At 49.2% G+C, this 18,923-nt stretch overlaps 1 protein-coding gene and 1 non-coding gene across 2 annotated transcripts in view; one reads left to right on the forward strand and one right to left on the reverse strand.

Moving 5' to 3' along the window:
* Positions 1–1,480: 1,480 nt before the first annotated feature.
* Positions 1,481–18,923, reverse strand: part of LOC115110280 (inactive phospholipase C-like protein 2) — a 91,141-nt gene continuing 73,698 nt past the window's right edge. The window contains exons 5-6 of the mRNA XM_029635786.2: positions 9,847–9,956; positions 1,481–3,352 (exon numbers count right to left, since the gene is read on the reverse strand). Of these exons, the coding sequence (XP_029491646.1) occupies positions 2,969–3,352; positions 9,847–9,956 (494 nt within the window). The 3' untranslated portion in view covers positions 1,481–2,968. The remainder of the gene's footprint in view (positions 3,353–9,846; positions 9,957–18,923) is intronic.
* On the forward strand, positions 7,378–7,430 carry LOC115110951 (U7 small nuclear RNA). The gene has a single exon (XR_003860711.1). It is a non-coding gene; the product is annotated as a U7 small nuclear RNA (small nuclear RNA).

Consider the following 18,923-nt stretch of genomic DNA (forward strand, 5'->3'; position numbering starts at 1 on the left):
TCCAAACATAGCAATGGTCATGATGGTCAAAGTTATATTTTTGTTTCATCAGACCAGAGGACATTTCTCCAAAAAGTACGATCTTTGTCGCCATGTGCAGTTGCAAACCGTAGTCTGTCTTTTTTATGGCGGTTTTGGAGCAGTGGCTTCTTCCTTGCTGAGTGGCCTTTTAGGTTATGTCAATGTAGGACTCATTTTACTGTCAATATAGATACTTTTGTACCTGTTTCCACCAGCATCTTCACAAGGTCCTTTGCTGTTATTCTGGGATTGATTTGCACTTTTCGCACCAAAGTACGTTCATGTCTAGGAGACAGAACGCGTCTCCTTCCTGAGCGGTATGATGGCTGCATGGTCCCATGGTGTTTATACTTGCGTACTATTGTTTGTACAGATGAACGTGGTACCTTCAGGCATTTAGAAATTGCTCCCAAGGATGAACCAGACTTGTGGAGGTCTACAATTATTTTTCTGAGGTCTTGGCTGATTTCTTTTGATTTTCCCATGATGTCAAGCAAAGAGGCACTGAGTTTGAAGCTAGGCCTTGAAATACATCCACAGGTACACCTCCAATTGACTCAAATGATGTCAATCAGAAGTTTCTAAAGCCATGACATAATTTTCTAGAATTTTCCAAGCTGTTTAAAGGCACAGTCAACTTAGTGTATGTAAACTTCTGACCCACTTGAATTGTGATACAGTGAACTATAAGTGAAATAATCTGTCTGTAAACAATTGTTGGAAAAAAAAAAATTACTTGTGTCATGCACAAAGTAGATGTCCTTACCAACTTACCAAAACTATAGTTTGTTAACAAGAAATTTGTGGAGTGGTTGAAAAACGAGTATTAATGACTCCAACCTAAGTGTATGTAAACTTCTGACTTCAACTGTATATATACTGAGATCGTGTGACACTTAGATTGTACACAGCTGGACTTTATTTAACTAAATATGTGACTTCTAAAGGCAATTGGTTGCACCAGATCTTATTTAGGGACTTCATAGCAGAGGGGGTGAATACATATGCACCCATCATTTTACAGTTTTTTATTTTTTTGAATTTTTAAAAACATTTTCTTTTCTTCATTTCACTTCACCAATTTGGAATATTTCGTCCATTACATGAAATCCAAATAAATATCCATTTAAATTACAGGTTGTAATGCAACAAAACAGGAAAAACACCAAGGGGATGAATACTTTTGCAAGGCACTGTATGTGTGGGGTACAGAGATGAGGTATAGTACCTGACTTTAGCAGAAGGGTGAATCCCTCATGCCCATTTCCCTCACAGACACTGTCTCTCATAACCTTTTACCTACTATTTGTCGCCACCTTCTGGAGTTGCCCCAGAATTGCTTCATACAATATATTCCCCATTCTTTTCCTGCAGAAGGAAGCCTACATATTCATGTCAGGTAGGCTGCCAGCATAAAGACAATGACAAAGTGGAAGAATTGAAGAATAGGAGGCAGGAAAACAATGAATCCAGTTTTAATGGGCCATTTTAAGGAGCTCATACAGAACCACACCACTTTGCAGTGAAACACAAGTCAGGTTATTGTTTGACCCAATTTTTTGGAATGATGACCCCCAACCCAAACCCACCCTGACCTCTAACCCCTACACCCAACATTCCACACCACCTGTCTTGATCTGCAGCACAGAACAACAGGTATCAAGTCACTGTATATGTAGAAGCAATGTACTGTATATAAAATAATTGTAATACGAATATAACTAACATCAATTATAACAATCATATCAATGGGATATTTTGTTTCAGGGAGAATTATCAGAGATACATGTAAAGGGTCTCTTCATTACTTGTACATACATACAGTACACATCTATATAGATTCATAGTTTCTCTTTTAGGTTAGGTGTGTGTTTGATTGACAGCGGGAATCTGCCCCAGGTCAATGTTTCTCTTGTGATCTTTGAGCTATCGAGTCCTTTAGTCTCTTCAGCGCAGATGGGGTCAACAGACTGCTCCAGTTAAAACAGGCTGGTGAGCTCTATTCTAGTTCGTTTGTGCAGTAATGGTCCTCTAGCTAGGATCCCTACAGAGCTCAGAGTCCGTGTGAGCTGCTCTACGTTGTGCATTTAAAACGGCAGGCCTCCTCCTCGGCGAGAAGGGCAAAAGGGTTGAAGCTCAGGATGACGCATGGGAAGGGCAGATCTACAGGGATATGGAGTAAACATAAGGGAGAAGATAGAGAAGGAAAGGGTCCTGGACATGCTATGGGTATCCTAGGGGAATCCAAAGGCGAACTTGTGCGGTATGAAATGCCATTGTAAGGTGCCTGTACCCGCAGGGCCAGCAGTGCTGGCACTGCCCAGAGGAAGACAGCAAGACTCTCCTGACAGACTGACTGACTCAACGATTGAGAGACTGAGAGACTGACTGAACTCGCTAATATGGGTGTTATTCGCCCTTTCGAATCCAAGAGAGATAAATAGGACAGGAGAGAGAGCTGATAGAGACATTTCTTCTTTGTCTCTAAAACAATAAATTTTCAAACTTGTGTCTCTTGTCTTTTACGGCGAGTTTTCTTCCCCGTTCCTTGCTCTATTTGCTGTTTCTCTTCTGCTCTTTCCCTCTCACCATCTCTCCCCCTCTCCCTTTCCTTCTCCCTCTCACCATCTCTCCCCCTCTCCCTTTCCTTCTCCCTCTCACCATCTCTCCCCCTCTCCCTTTCCTGCTCTTTTTCCTTCTGCATCTCCTTCATTCTCTCCTTCTCCATCTCCTTCATTCTCTCCTCCTCCATCTCCTTCATTCTCTCCTTTTCCCTCTCCTCTTTTTTCCTTTCTATCTCACTCTGCCTGTCCATCTTCGGGGGTGTTAAAGGAACCATCCATGTTCTTTGCTCTTCTCCTCTCTGCTTCTCAAGCTCCCTCTCTCTTTCTATTCTCCTCTCCCTGTCTCTCTTTGGCTGGACTCCACTGCGGGTACAGGCAACTGGTCAGCAGGAACCATCGCTGGCCGTCTCGTTCTCAGAGATGGCATCGTGAGAGCCTGCTGCCCTATACTGCGGGGGCTGTGGTGGGAGGGGAGGCAGAGACGGGCGCTGAGTCAGGGGATGGTGTTGAGTATGGAGCTGGGCCTGGAGCTGTGGTTGGGCCTGGAGCTGTGGTTGGGCCTCGGGCTGGGGTTCAGCCAGGTGTTGGGACAGAGGCTGAGCCTGGGGTTGGGGTTGGGTCTGGGACTGCGCTTGCAGTGGATAGTGTTGGAGCTGAGGGGAGGTAGCTCCGTTCTTGCTCAGGCCACAGGACTGGGTGGCACAGTGGATCTGACGCAGAGTGTCCAAAGCCTCACTCTTAGCGTGCTTCAGGAGGTCCGCCTGACCCTGACAGAGAGAGACAAGAAAGAGAGAGACAAATGAGAAAGAGAGAGAGAATGCTGTCACTCATGTGTTTTAGTAATGCCCTCTATATCAGACGTTGTCAGAGGAAGGCCCAAACATTTTGCAGACTCCAGCCACCCAAGCCATAGATAGTTCTCTCTGCTACCGCACGGCAAGCGGTACCAGTGCACCAAGTCTAGAACCAACAGGACCCTAAGTAGCTTTTACCCCCAAGCCATAAGACTGCTAAACAAGACTGCGAAACAAGACTGCTAAATAGCCAATCAAATGGATACCCACTGCTGCTACTACTGCTGCCTAGTCACTTTAACCCTACATATATGTATATAGCTACCTCAATTACCTCGTGCCCTGCACATCAACTCAGTATTGGTACTCCCTGTATATAGCCTTGTTATTTTTACTAGTCATTGTTATGCGTTATTAACTGTGTATTTATTCCTCGTGTCACTATTTCTGTTTTTAAAAATCTTTAACTCATTTTTGAAAAAGGATCCATAAGTAAGCATTTCACTGTTAGTCTACACCTGTTGTTTGCAAAGCATGTGACAAATACAATTGAATGCACTACATTATTTTAGCCAGCAGATGGCAGCCTACATCCATTCTGCAGTGTGGTTGGAGGAATTCTCTGCGGTTCCTCAGAGCCCCTTCAAAAGTAATCTGTCGATAAGTGATCCCACACCATCATCATCGTCCTCTTCATTTAGGAACACGCCAGAGATGAAACTGGGCCAGATGGGGAGGAAGTGGTCAGGGCAGGCATCCCGCTTTATGGCGTTGTAAAGTCAATCAGGGCAGTTTCCGTGGCTGCCTTGGTTTCTGAGTGAAAGAATGGGCTACTGCAGCCCTGCTGGCTCTATTCTGTAATGTTGTGGGCCTGGATTCATCTCTGTAGACATTCAGACTGGAAAGAAGTAGAAAGGGGTTTCTGGGGCTTCATCCTCAACAACAAAACAAAACCAGCCCCTTCAAAACCTGTGTCCCTAAAAAAAAAACACAGACCCTCACTCTAAACCTTAATACTCCCCTCTTCTCTTCTCCCCTCTTCTCTTCCTTGTCTTCTCTCTACATCCTTACCACTATCACTATCCCAGTATGTCTCTTTCTCCATGTCCTCCACCACCATCCCACCCACCACATCCCTTCACAGCCCACCTCAACAGCAACCGTCCCCTTATTCTCTGACTCTGGTTGTCTCTGAAGCTCTCTGAGTCTCATCACCATACTCACATATTCCACCCTGCCGTCGTCAGCAGTTAGCGGGCTAAGGGATCCTGAGAGGCGTCCCTGTGGGGCGATGCTGTTTGAGGCGGGGACCAGGGAACATGTCCTGTCTGTACTGGGGGTGTCTGTCTGTTTGTCTGTCGGTCTGTACTACAGTCTATTACCATTGCCACTGGGCAGACAGGTTAGAGTGGTGTGTAGTTCAGGGGGGTTGAGGGTACAACCCTAGACAAAATGCCTCTTGTTCCCCTCTCACATGAGGGTAATGCTTAGCGACAAGTCTTCTACATGAAGGGCCTCAGAACACAATCCACTCCAACAGCATGAATAAATCAGATGTTTGAGAAATGATGTAATGTTCCTGTGTGAGTCACAAAGCTGGTGATGCTGTTCCAGTAAGGGACTTGGCTGGTGGTACCGGAACCAAATCACAATGGGCTGAGCTCAACCATGGCTACGGGTCCACTCACCCCCGCAGCTGGCCTGGCCTGCACAGCGTTTCACTGGGGGTTAGCCAAGGCTGAGGCTCCACAGCACACAGAACCACCAATCACACATCTCCAACTGTAGAACTCCGAACCAATCACAGTTGTTCCTTCCTCGTCCTTAACACAGTCCATTAACCTGATACTATAATTGTTTATTTTTGGGAAGGTTTATTGCAACCTCCAATTTGCCTCCAGATGTGAACATATGGGTCAGAGGACTTAGTGAAACTATAGGTTCGCTGTGGAGAGAGCCCTAAGCAAAGAGAAGAGACCGGTTACAGGAGGAACTTCAACGTGGACCGTCCTTTAATCAGTGACTTCTAAGTTACTATGCGTCAAGAACAATACTGTATCTAGAGAATCAGGCTAGCTGGTGTTGCTGGTGTTGTGTCTACAATCCCATAGTGTCTTTGCAGCTTCTTACGTTTCTATAAAAGGAATGTGGAACCAGTGAGTTGGGCTGAATTGGAACCAGTGAGTTGGGCTGAATTGGAACCAGTGAGTTGGGCTGAATTGGAACCAGTGAGTTGGGCTGAATTGGAACCAGTGAGTTGGGCTGCATTGAGAGGTGACTGCCTGCCTGGACACACAGACCACACTGCCTCATACCAAATGTTCACCACCATAAAGAGAGGGAGATTAGCTGTTAATGTGCCCGTGTTTGCTGTGCTATGCAGATACGGACATGCAGCCTGTACCCATAACTCACCGTACAGACACGAGGAAGGAGGAAGGAGAGAGAAGGATGATGCGTGGAGGAATGGAGGGGGTAAGGCATTAGGTTTTGGGTGTCCACGTTAGGCTTCTTAAGTGCTTACGTCCTTCAGTTCTATAGAGTGAATTAAAGCTTAATTAAGATAAGACTGCCAGCCACATATGCTGCCGAAGAACAACGAGTCCAAATCAAATAGGTTGAGCAACAGACTTTTTGAAGGTGCATCTAGAACTACTCTTAACCTTGTCTAGTGGCTGGCACTACCTTTGAGCGTTCTATTTCCATTCTCACTTATATCCCTTTTCATTTTTTCTTTAACTTTGTTTCTGGTCCTGTTTGATGCAGCCCAGAGTTCTCCCTGGTTCTCCCTGGTAATTTATCCCTGGTCACATCCTCCCTCTCTCTCTGGCTGCATCCTCCCTCTCTCACTCAATCCTGAATAATTACATCCAGGTGAGATCGAAAACACACATCACACATTCCCTCTATGTCCTTATTTGTGTCTTGGCGAGACGGTGGCGAGGCTTAGTGCTTTATCAGTGCTGCTATTACCACAGGTAATGATTCATTGAGGCTGTGAAACGAGGGCGTTGGGCCCCGCTTTATATGATCGTGGGCCTGTGTCAGAGGAGGTGAGGAGAGGTGAGGAGACAGGGGAGAGAGGACAGAGAAGGGAGAGAGGGGAGAGAGGAGAGAGAGGAGAGAAAGAGTGAGAGAGAGAGAATATAGAGGGGAGGGAGGGGACAGGAGAGTGAGATGAAGAGGGGAGAGAGAAGGGGGAGAGGGGAGAGAGGAGAGAGAGAGAGAGAGAGAGAGAGAGAGAGAGAGAGAGAGAGAATAGAGAGGGAGAGAGGGGACAGGAGAGTGAGATGAAGAGGGAGAGAGAAGGGGACAGGAGAGTGAGATGAAGAGGAGAGAGAGAGAGAGAGAGAGAGAGAGAGAGAGAGAGGGGAGAGGGGACAGGAGAGTGAGATGAAGAGGGGAGAGAAAACGGGGGAGAGCGTGACACCAATGGACCACCTAAGAGCACTGCTGGGTCCAAAACTCCCGGGAGAGGGGGTGATGGTGGAGAGGGGTGGAGCCTACTGTGCATGTTGGCTAACCAATAGTGTGCGATGGTATCATCCCACATGAAAAAATACTACAGTTTAGTACAGAATATTTCAGTATTTACTATAGAATTCTATAGTAAAACATAGTATACTGTAGAATACTATACTACACACTGTAGTATCCCTCGATCATGTGTAGTACTTACTATAGCATGTTGTAGTATACTGTAGAATACTGTAGTAAATACTATAGTATTATATATGCAAAAAAAGCACTGTAGTAAATACTATAGTAATGTCTGCAAAAACAGTACAGTCAGCAAAAACACTACACTTTTTTAACTGAGGTAAATACTACAGTATTTCATTTACATATACCCTACCCATTCCATTCTCACATCCATAAGTGAGAATCCTACATGCCAAGTATTGACCATATATTGTGTTCTCTACAGGTTATAGAATAGAGCAGAGGCTTTGAACTATCTGTTCAGACCCCAGTCCTACCTACCTACAGGTTCTGAAAAATGTGCTCTTTTAGTATTTCTCCAGTAGGTTTTCTGAAGGAGAAAGCCCCACATCTATGTCAAAGATAACAAAACAGAAACACTATGGTAAATACTACAGTAATGTCAGCAAAAATACTACAGTAAATACTACAGTTTACTACAGTCCACAAAAACACTCCAGTATACTAAAATCCGCAAAAACACTACATTAATTAAGATAGGATATACTACAGGTTTCTTTTACTACAGTATTTATACTATAGTTAACTGTAAATACTACAGTATACTACAGTGAATACTCGACCCCATCCCCTCCTCCCTTCGCCAGACCATCTCTGGAGACCTTCTCCCATTCCTCATCAACTCATCCCTGACCACTGACTGTGTACCCTCTGACTTCAAAATGGCCCGAGTCGCTAGCCTCCTCAAGAAACCAACACTCAACACATCTGGCATCAAAACCTATAGACCTGCATCCCTTCTTTCTTTTCTTTCCAAAACACTTGAGCGTGTTGTCTCTGATCAACTTTCTCGTTATCTCTCTCAGAACGACCTTCTTGACCCTAACCAGTCAGGCTTCAAGATGGGTCACTCAACCGAGACCACTCTTCATTGTGTCATGGAGACTTTTCGCACTTCCAAATCTGACTCGCTCTGTTCTCATCCTCCTACATCTATCCTCTGCATTCGACACTGTGAATGATCAGATCCTCCTCTCCACCCTCTCAGGGCTGGGCGTCTCAGGCTCTGCCCACTCTTGGATTGAATCCTACCTTGCAGGCCGCTCCTACCAGGTGACATGGAGAGGATCTGTGTCTGCCCAACGTATTCTCACTACTGGTGTCCCTCAGGGCTCAGTTCTAGGCCCTCTCCTCTTTTCTCTATATACCAAATCGCTCAGCTCCGTCATATCCTAACATGGTCTCTCCTATCATTGCTATGCGGATGATACTCAACTACTTTTCTCCATCCCCCCTACTGACACCCAGGTGGCGACACACATCTCTGCGTGCTTGGCAGATATCTCAACTTGGATGTGGGCCCACCACCTCAGGCTCAACCTCAACAAGACGGAGCTGCTCTTCCTCCCGGGGAAGGCCTGCCCGCTCAAAGACCTCTCCATCACGATTGACAACTCCACAGTGTCGCCCTCCCAGAGTGCAAAGAAACTTGGTGTGACACTGGAAAACAACCTGTTGTTCTCTGCAAACATCAAAGCAGTGACCCGCTCCTGCAGGTTCATTCTCTACAACATCCGTAGAGCACGACCCTACCTCACACAGGAAGCGGCGCAGTTCCTAATCCAGGCACTTGTCCTCTCTCTTCTGGACTACTGCAACTCGGCCTTGGCTGGGCTCCCCGCTTGTGCCATCAAACCCCTGCAACTTATCCAGAACACTGCAGCCCACCTGGTTTTCAACCTTCCCAAGTTCTCTCATGTCACCCCGCTTCTCCGCACACTCCACTGGCTTCCAGTTTAAGCTCACTTCCACTGCAAGACCATGGTGCTTACCTAAGGAACAGCAAGAGGAACTACAACTCCCTAACTTCAGGCTATGCTCAAACCCTACACCCCAACCCAAGTACTACGTTCTGCCACTTCTAGTCTCTTGTCCCTCCCACCCCTAGGAGGGCAGCTCCCGCTCAGCCCAATCAAAGCTCTTCTCTGTCCTGGCACTGCAATGGTGGAACCAGCTTCCCACTGAAGCTAGGACAGCAGAGTCCCTGCCTATCTTCTGATAACATCTGAAACCTTACCTCTTCAAACAGTATCTTAAATAATCCTCCTCCTCTCCTAAGACCCCTCCTAAAATGTAAAATGTAAATAGTATACTATAGTATTTTTTTCATGTGGGATGTGTTATCATGTTAATTACTGCTGAGCCCACAGATACAGCTGTAGGCCAGAGCTGCACCATTTAATTAAGAGATTTAAGGATTACAAAGAAGGGAGGTGCCAATTAGCCAAATTGATGTAATCTCCTGGGAGAGTACAGCAGCAACATCACTGTAAATTACTGAAAGTTGTTGGAAATCAATAACCTTGTGAAGTTATGCAGACCGAGGCAGTATTTCTAACGAATGATGCACTAGCCATACATTGCTAGTGTTATGTTGACAAAGTGTGTGGATGTACACTATACAGTACACTATCCATTAGTCTTTAATAGTACAGTATCTTGTCATTTTAGGATGGATGGATGTACTGTACTCATACCTTGAGGACGGTGATGTTCCAGGCGTAGCTCTCCATGGCTTTCTGTAGCTTCCTGTGTTTTAGGATGGATGGATGTACTGTACTCATACCTTGAGGACGGTGATGTTCCAGGCGTAGCTCTCCATGGCTTTCTGTAGATTCCTGTGTTTTAGGATGGATGGATGTACTGTACTCATACCTTGAGGACGGTGATGTTCCAGGCGTAGCTCTCCATGGCTTTCTGTAGCTTCCTGTGTTTTAGGATGGATTGATGTACTGCACTCATACCTTGAGGACGGTGATGTTCCAGGCGTAGCTCTCCATGGCTTTCTGTAGTTTACGGCCCTTCAGGCCCTCCTTCGCCCCGATCCTGTGAAGGTCCACATGGAAGTCCAGTCCTGGACAAACACAAACACAAGAGGTGAATGGACTGTTCATAGGGTACAGGAAGCCAAGGTCAGAGGGGTTAGGATAAAGCGGAAGTTGAATTTCCATTGGACCTTGTGTGCATTTGGACAATAAAACAATGTTATTCATCTTCAGCTGCAGGGCTTTCTGTAACACACCACCCCGGACGGTCCCATGGCCTGTAGGGTGTACTGTACCATCACCACCCCGGACGGTCCCATGGCCTGTAGGGTGTACTGTACCATCACCACCCTGGACGGTCCCATGGCCTGTAGGGTGTACTGTACCATCACCACCCTGGACAGTCCCATGGCCTGTAGGGTGTACTGTACCATCACCACCCTGGACAATCCCATGGCCTGTAGGGTGTACTGCACCATCACCACCCCGGACGGTCCCATGGCCTGTAGGGTGTACTGTACCATCACCACCCTGGACAGTCCCATGGCCTGTAGGGTGTACTGTACCATCACCACCCTGGACAGTCCCATGGCCTGTAGGGTGTACTGTACCATCACCACCCTGGACAATCCCATGGCTTGTAGGGTGTACTGCACCATCACCACCCTGGACAATCCCATGGCTTGTAGGGTGTACTGCACCATCACCACCCTGGACGGTCCCATGGCCTGTAGGGTGTACTGTACCATCACCACCCTGGACAGTCCCATGGCTTGTAGGGTGTACTGCACCATCACCACCCCAGATGGCCCCATGGCCTGTAGGGTGTACTGCACCATCACCACCCCGGACAGCCCCATGGCCTGTAGGGTGTACTGCACCATCACCACCCCGGACAGCCCCATGGCCTGTAGGGTGTACTATACCATCACCACCCCAGATGGCCCCATGGCTTGTAGGGTGTACTGTACCATCACCACCCCAGATGGCCCCATGGCCTGTAGGGTGTACTGTACCATCACCACCCCAGATGGCCCCATGGCTTGTAGGGTGTACTGTACCATCACCACCCCAGATGGCCCCATGGCCTGTAGGGTGTACTGTACCATCACCACCCTGGACAGTCCCATGGCTTGTAGGGTGTACTGCACCATCACCACCCCAGATGGCCCCATGGCCTGTAGGGTGTACTGCACCATCACCACCCCAGATGGCCCCATGGCCTGTAGGGTGTACTGTACCATCACCACCCCAGATGGCCCCATGGCCTGTAGGGTGTACTATACCATCACCACCCCAGATGGCCCCATGGCCTGTAGGGTGTACTGTACCATCACCACCCTGGACAGTCCCATGGCCTGTAGGGTGTACTGTACCATCACCACCCTGGACAGTCCCATGACCTGTAGGGTGTACTGTACCATCACCACCCTGGACAGTCCCATGGCTTGTAGGGTGTACTGTACCATCACCACCCTGGACAGTCCCATGGCCTGTAGGGTGTACTGCACCATCACCACCCTGGACAGTCCCATGGCTTGTAGGGTGTACTGTACCATCACCACCCTGGACAGTCCCATGGCCTGTAGGGTGTACTGTACCATCACCACCCTGGACAGTCCCATGGCTTGTAGGGTGTACTTTACCATCACCACCCTGGACAGTCCCATGGCCTGTAGGGTGTACTGTACCATCACCACCCTGGACAGTCCCATGGCCTGTAGGGTGTACTGTACCATCACCACCCTGGACAGTCCCATGGCCTGTAGGGTGTACTGTACCATCACCACCCTGGACAGTCCCATGGCCTGTAGGGTGTACTGCACCATCACCACCCTGGACAGTCCCATGGCCTGTAGGGTGTACTGTACCATCACCACCCTGGACAGTCCCACGGCCTGTAGGGTGTACTGTACCATCACCACCCTGGACAGTCCCATGGCCTGTAGGGTGTACTGTACCATCACCACCCTGGACAATCCCATGGCCTGTAGGGTGTACTGCACCATCACCACCCTGGACAGTCCCATGACCTGTAGGGTGTACTGCACCATCACCACCCTGGACAGTCCCATGGCCTGTAGGGTGTACTGCAACATCACCACCCTGGACAGTCCCATGGCCTGTAGGGTGTACTGTACCATCACCACCCCAGATGGCCCCATGGCCTGTAGGGTGTACTGTACCATCACCACCCCAGATGGCCCCATGGCCTGTAGGGTGTACTGCACCATCACCACCCCGGACAGCCCCATGGCCTGTAGGGTGTACTGTACCATCACCACCCCAGATGGCCCCATGGCTTGTAGGGTGTACTGTACCATCACCACCCCAGATGGCCCCATGGCCTGTAGGGTGTACTGCACCATCACCACCCCAGATGGCCCCATGGCCTGTAGGGTGTACTGCACCATCACCACCCCAGATGGCCCCATGGCCTGTAGGGTGTACTGTACCATCACCACCCCAGATGGTCCCATGGCTTGTAGGGTGTACTGCACCATCACCACCCCAGATGGCCCCATGGCCTGTAGGGTGTACTGTACCATCACCACCCCAGATGGCCCCATGGCCTGTAGGGTGTACTGTACCATCACCACCCCAGATGGCCCCATGGCCTGTAGGGTGTACTGTACCATCACCACCCTGGACAGTCCCATGGCCTGTAGGGTGTACTGTACCATCACCACCCTGGACAGTCCCATGGCTTGTAGGGTGTACTGTACCATCACCACCCTGAACAGTCCCATGACCTGTAGGGTGTACTGTACCATCACCACCCTGGACAGTCCCATGGCCTGTAGGGTGTATTGCACCATCACCACCCTGGACAGTCCCATGGCCTGTAGGGTGTACTGTACCATCACCACCCTGGACAGTCCCATGGCCTGTAGGGTGTACTGTACCATCACCACCCTGGACAGTCCCATGGCCTGTAGGGTGTACTGCACCATCACCACCCTGGACAGTCCCATGGCCTGTAGGGTGTACTGTACCATCACCACCCTGGACAGTCCCATGGCCTGTAGGGTGTACTGTACCATCACCACCCTGGACAGTCCCATGGCCTGTAGGGTGTACTATACCATCACCACCCTGGATGGTACCATGGCCTGTAGGGTGTACTGTACCATCACCACCCTGGATGGTACCATGGCCTGTAGGGTGTACTGTACCATCACCACCCTGGACAGTCCCATGGCCTGTAGGGTGTACTATACCATCACCACCCTGGATGGTACCATGGCCTGTAGGGTGTACTGTACCATCACCACCCTGGACAGTCCCATGGCTTGTAGGGTGTACTGTACCATCACCACCCTGAACAGTCCCATGACCTGTAGGGTGTACTGCACCATCACCACCCTGGACAGTCCCATGGCTTGTAGGGTGTACTGTACCATCACCACCCTGGACAGTCCCATGGCCTGTAGGGTGTACTGCACCATCACCACCCTGGACAGTCCCATGGCCTGTAGGGTGTACTGTACCATCACCACCCTGGACAGTCCCATGGCCTGTAGGGTGTACTGTACCATCACCACCCTGGACAGTCCCATGGCCTGTAGGGTGTACTATACCATCACCACCCTGGATGGTACCATGGCCTGTAGGGTGTACTGTACCATCACCACCCTGGATGGTACCATGGCCTGTAGGGTGTACTGTACCATCACCACCCTGGACAGTCCCATGGCCTGTAGGGTGTACTATACCATCACCACCCTGGATGGTACCATGGCCTGTAGGGTGTACTGTACCATCACCACCCTGGATGGTACCATGGCCTGTAGGGTGTACTGTACCATCACCACCCTGGATGGTCCCATGGCCTGTAGGGCATACTATACCATCACCACCCTGGATGGTACCATGTCCTGTAGGGTGTACTATACCATCACCACCCTGGATGGTCCCATGGCCTGTACTGTACCATCACCACCCTGGATGGTACCATGGCCTGTAGGGTGTACTGTAACACACCACCCTGGATGGTACCATGGCTTGTACTGTACTGCACCATCACCACCCTGGATGGTACCATGGCCTGCACTATACCATCACCACCCTGGACGGTCCCATGGCCTGTACTGTACTGCTGTAAATCTGTCCACTGTCCAGATCATCTGCCACTGGATTGGCACTGACTTCTACAGTACACAGCTACTGTAATGCTGAGTACAGCTGCTTCCCTGGACACTTTTTCAGAGTTTGAGGATAAAGTCTAAATACAGAGCAACTTCCCACTACAAAGACATTTTCCTACCCTTCATGTTCTGTGCTCCACTTAAAAAGTCCCCTCAACAAAGTATGCCATCACCATTCTGGTTCCCCATGGCACACATTGGCACACCCATTTCTCCATTCCTCCTGCAGAGCCCCCCCTTGACAGGCACACGCCCATAAAACCACACACACCACCACAGTTCAGTGGCTGAGAATCCCCCTAGCCCGAGAGGCCATGGAGAACAAAACAAGAGAGGGAAAGAGAGAAAGATATTATTAGTGAGCTGCTTCTGAGCAGTAGTGTAACTGGGGCATCCAGGGGTTATAAATAGCACCTGGGCGTGATACGAACAACAACAATAATAACGGTGAACAACAATACGTTTCCAGCCAGAGGTCCTTTCTCTCTCTCTGTGCCCAGCCTTCTGACACGCTCTCCTCTCATCCATCCATCCACTCATCTGCCCATCTCTCTCTCTGTGCCCAGCCTTCTGACACGCTCTCCTCTCATCCATCCATCCACTCATCTGTCCATCTCTCTCTCTGTGCCCAGCCTTCTGACACGCTCTCCTCTCATCCATCCATCCACTCATCTGCCCATCTCTCTCTCTGTGCCCAGCCTTCTGACACGCTCTCCTCTCATCCATCCATCCACTCATCTGCCCATCTCTCTCTCTGTGCCCAGCCTTCTGACACGCTCTCCTCTCATCCATCCATCCACTCATCTGACCATCTCTCTCTGTGCCCAGCCTTCTGACACGCTCTCCTCTCATCCATCCATCCACTCATCTGCCCATCTCTCTGTGCCCAGCCTTCTGACACGCTCTCCTCTCATCCATCCATCCACTCATCTGCCCATCTCTCTCTCTGTGCCCAGCCTTCTGACACGCTCTCCTCTCATCCATCCATCCATCCACTCATCTGCCCATCTCTCTCTCTCGCCTGTCTTACTCTACTGCCTGTTCTTTCAAAGTGATAATAATCACTGTTGTTATATTAAGCTGTTCTGTTCCCATTTACTCGATGGTTTAATATTGTTGTACCGTGTTTCCACGAGCTGTCAGTGACATGAATCAGTGAGATATCATATCCTGAACCTCAACCCATTCATTTATCTCCTATATATTCACAACAAAACCAAAAGTAAAGGTGTCAGACTCAGTTCTTAAAAGGGGAGATCTGCAGTTGCTACATCCATTTTGGGATTTATGATTTATATATGTACCCGTTCATTCTTGAAGAATATAACATATAAATGAGCTTAGTTCAATTGTCAAGTCCAATCAGAACCCAAAATATAAGCTTGTTTTACCAATGTTTGTAAACATTATACATGTAAACAAACTCTGCATAGCCTCAAAACATGCTTAAAAATCTCTTTTTTTATATACATATTGGATGGCCAGTCCTTGCATCCATAGCTCTGTCTATGACTTTAAGAGTGTTTACATTTTTCTCCGGGCCCATCCCTCAGCTTGAGGAACCTTGTGGCACACAGCCTCTCAGACCATTTCATTACCCAATTGTCCTGTTCCCCTCCAGTGGCACACTTGTCATTTTTAACTGTCACACCCCTAGGGCATACTCTACTCTATCACGGCTGAGTCTCACGCTTTTCTTCTCGTGTGGAGAGAGAGAGAGAGAGAGAGTGGGAGAGAGACGGGCATGTCAGTGCTGGGACGTGCTCAGAGAGAGACGGGCATGTCAGTGCTGGGACGTGCTCAGAGAGAGACGGGCATGTCAGTGCTGGGACGTGCTCAGAGAGAGACGGGCATGTCAGTGCTGGGACGTGCTCAGAGAGAGACGGGCATGTCAGTGCTGGGACGTGCTCAGAGAGAGACGGGCATGTCAGTGCTGGGACGTGCTCAGAGAGAGATGGGCATGTCAGTGCTGGGACGTGCTCAGAGAGAGACAGACGAGAAGATGCTCCCGCTATCCTCTCTCTGCATGCACCTACACACACACACCTATGCTCCATATACACATAGGGAAAGGGGTGTTGAATGCAGTTTAAAGCATTCAACTGAAATGTGTCTTCCGCATTTAACCCAACCCCTCTGAATCAGAGAGGTGCGGGGGGGGGCTGCCATAACCTCCACGTCTTTGGCGCCCGTGGAACAGTGGGTTAACTGCCTTGCTCAGGGGCAGACTGACAGATTTTTACCTTGTTAGCTTGGGGATTCGATCCAGCTACCTTTCGGTTACTGGCCCAACACTCTAAGCACTGGGCTACCTGCCGCCCAATGCGGGGAGAGAAACAGGGGGAGAGATAAGAGTAGTAAAATAGAGCAAAAGAGGAGTGACAAAACAGGACTAACGAGAGAAATAAACAGAATGGAGAAAAGGGCAGAACCACGAGAGAGTAACAGAAATCAAAAAAGAGAGGCTCCGAGCCGAGCTTCATTTATTTATTACGAGTGGTGTGCTGCGAGGGAGGGATCAGCCAGAGCCGGATTTCATCCCAGGACACCGCAGAGAATGGGATTCTCTCTGTCCAGAACGGCGGCATTGACTATGAAAAGACAGGGATCTCTTTATCCCCTGCATTTCCAAGGTACTGGGATCCATGGTGAGAGGCTGCTAACCATACCAACACAGCCAGAGGAGGCGGAGAATTTCACCAAGGGAGAGAGAGGGGGAGGGGAGGAAGGAATATCAATAAAAAAGCATAGCCATGTCCATGCAGCCTGTGCCTCCTACCTCCTCCTCCCTCCATCAGTCCTCCTGCCCTATACCCACGCTATCTAACGCCAGTCTACTCCCTCTGGTGCCAGGGCTGAAAAGCCCATCCACACACATTCATGCAGTCACTTGTGCACACAGCCACAGATCTGTGCACCAGATGCCTGTGTGGTCGATCATTGGTGCGGTCTGTGTTGTGGTGAGCCCTGGGGGCTCATCAGGCAGGCACCTCTGCATGCAGAGAGGAGTTAGCGGGGACATCTTGTTTTCTCTCTCTCTCTCTCTCTCTCTCTCTCTCTCTCTCTCTCTCTCTCTTTCACTCTCTTTTCTCTCTCTCTCTCTCTCTCTCTCTCTCCACATCAGCGCTACTTCCCAAATTAAATTGATTAGAAGCAATAATGGCTGGGCATAATGATCACAGAGAGGGGGTGGAGGAAGGAGGACAGAGAGAGTAGGCATTCAAACAGAGTGCCGTTTTCTCTACCACATATAAACTCAGCAAAAAAAGAAACAGCCCTTTTTCGGGACCCTGTCTTTCAAAGATAATTCGTAAAAATCCAAATAACCTCACAGATCTTCATTGTAAAGGGTTTAAACACTGTTTCCCATGCTTGTTCAATGAACCATAAACAATTAATGAACATGCACTTGTGGAACGGTCGTTAAGACATTAACGGCTTGCAGACGGTAGGCAATTAAGGTCACAGTTGTGAAAACACAGGACACTAAAGAGGCCTATCTGAAAAACTCTGAAAAACACCAAAAGAAAGATGCCCAGGGTCCCTGCTCATCTGCGTGAACGTGCCTTAGGCATGCTGCAAGGAGGCATGAGGACTGCAGATGTGGCCAGGGCAATAAATTGCAATGTCCGTACTGTGAGACGCCTTAGACAGCGCTACAGAGAGACAGGTCGGACAGCTGATCCTCGCAGTGGCAGACCACGTGTAACAACACCTGCACAGGATCGGTACAGCCGAACATCCCACCTGCGGGACAGGTACAGGATGGCAACAACAACAGCCCGAGTTACACCAGGAATGCACAATCCCTCCATCAGTGCTCAGACTGTTCGCAATAGGCTGAGAGAGGCTGGACTGAGGGCTTGTAGGCGACGTTGTAAGGCAGGTCCTCACCAGACATCACCGGCAACAACGTCGCCTATGGGCACAAACCCACGTGTCGTGTCTCCGTGGGGCTGCGGAGAGCCCAGCCATGTGTGTCACAGGAACATAAAGCTGCTTCAGCTTCCTGTGTTTGTAGCTCCTTCGCTCCTTTTTCCATTCCATTTTGTTCCGTCTGGCCAAGCAATACCAAAACAGCCCCCTTGTCAGAAAGCATGAGTTGGGATGCAGAGGCATGGGAGGGCTGCAGGTCTTTTTAGGACTGGGCTGGGTGAAGGGTGGGGTGGAGGAGGGTGAGGGAGGGAGCTGGGTGTTAGAGAAAGTGTTATGTTTGGCATGAGGTTGAGGGCCCCTAGGGGTTCTTTTTTTCCCGTTCCCCCATCCCCAATGTTTTCTTATTACATAACCCACCCCTTGACATCCTACTACTGACACAGCTGTGTGAATGTATAGCTGTGTAGTTACTGGTGGGGTTTCAGCCAAACTTAGCCCAGGGCTTCTTATGGGGCTGTTCTATGGAGGAGCGGGGGAGTGCATTCTGATTCAAGCCCAGCTTTCATGCTCCATTCCTGGGTATACGGGAAGCACAACACTGGCACAGGGACATGGTGCTGCCCACATGGAGGTGGCTGGGCATGGGCATGAGTCTGCTACTGAGTGACTGAGGGGAGGCCTGTGTGGTGCAGACTCGCATGTTGCTTCAGTGTCTGCTGAAATCTTTGAAAGTCCCCCCAACCATCTCAGTTTCACTCTTACACACTCTCTCTCTCTCACACACACACACACACACACACACACACACACACACACACACACACACACACACACATACACTAGCTTTATCATAGAGTGTGTCTTCAGTCTACGCGTGTAGGCCCTGTCTCTGCCTGGTTCTGTTAACATATGGATGTTTTTCATTCCATCCACAGTTCATTCTGAATATTATATATATATATATATATATACAGTTACTTCGGAAAGTATTCAAACCCCTTGATTTATTCCCACATTGTTGTTACAGACTGA

The sequence above is a fragment of the Oncorhynchus nerka genome, linkage group LG26, assembly GCF_034236695.1.
Source record: "Oncorhynchus nerka isolate Pitt River linkage group LG26, Oner_Uvic_2.0, whole genome shotgun sequence".
Classification (NCBI taxonomy): Eukaryota; Metazoa; Chordata; class Actinopteri; order Salmoniformes; family Salmonidae; genus Oncorhynchus; species Oncorhynchus nerka.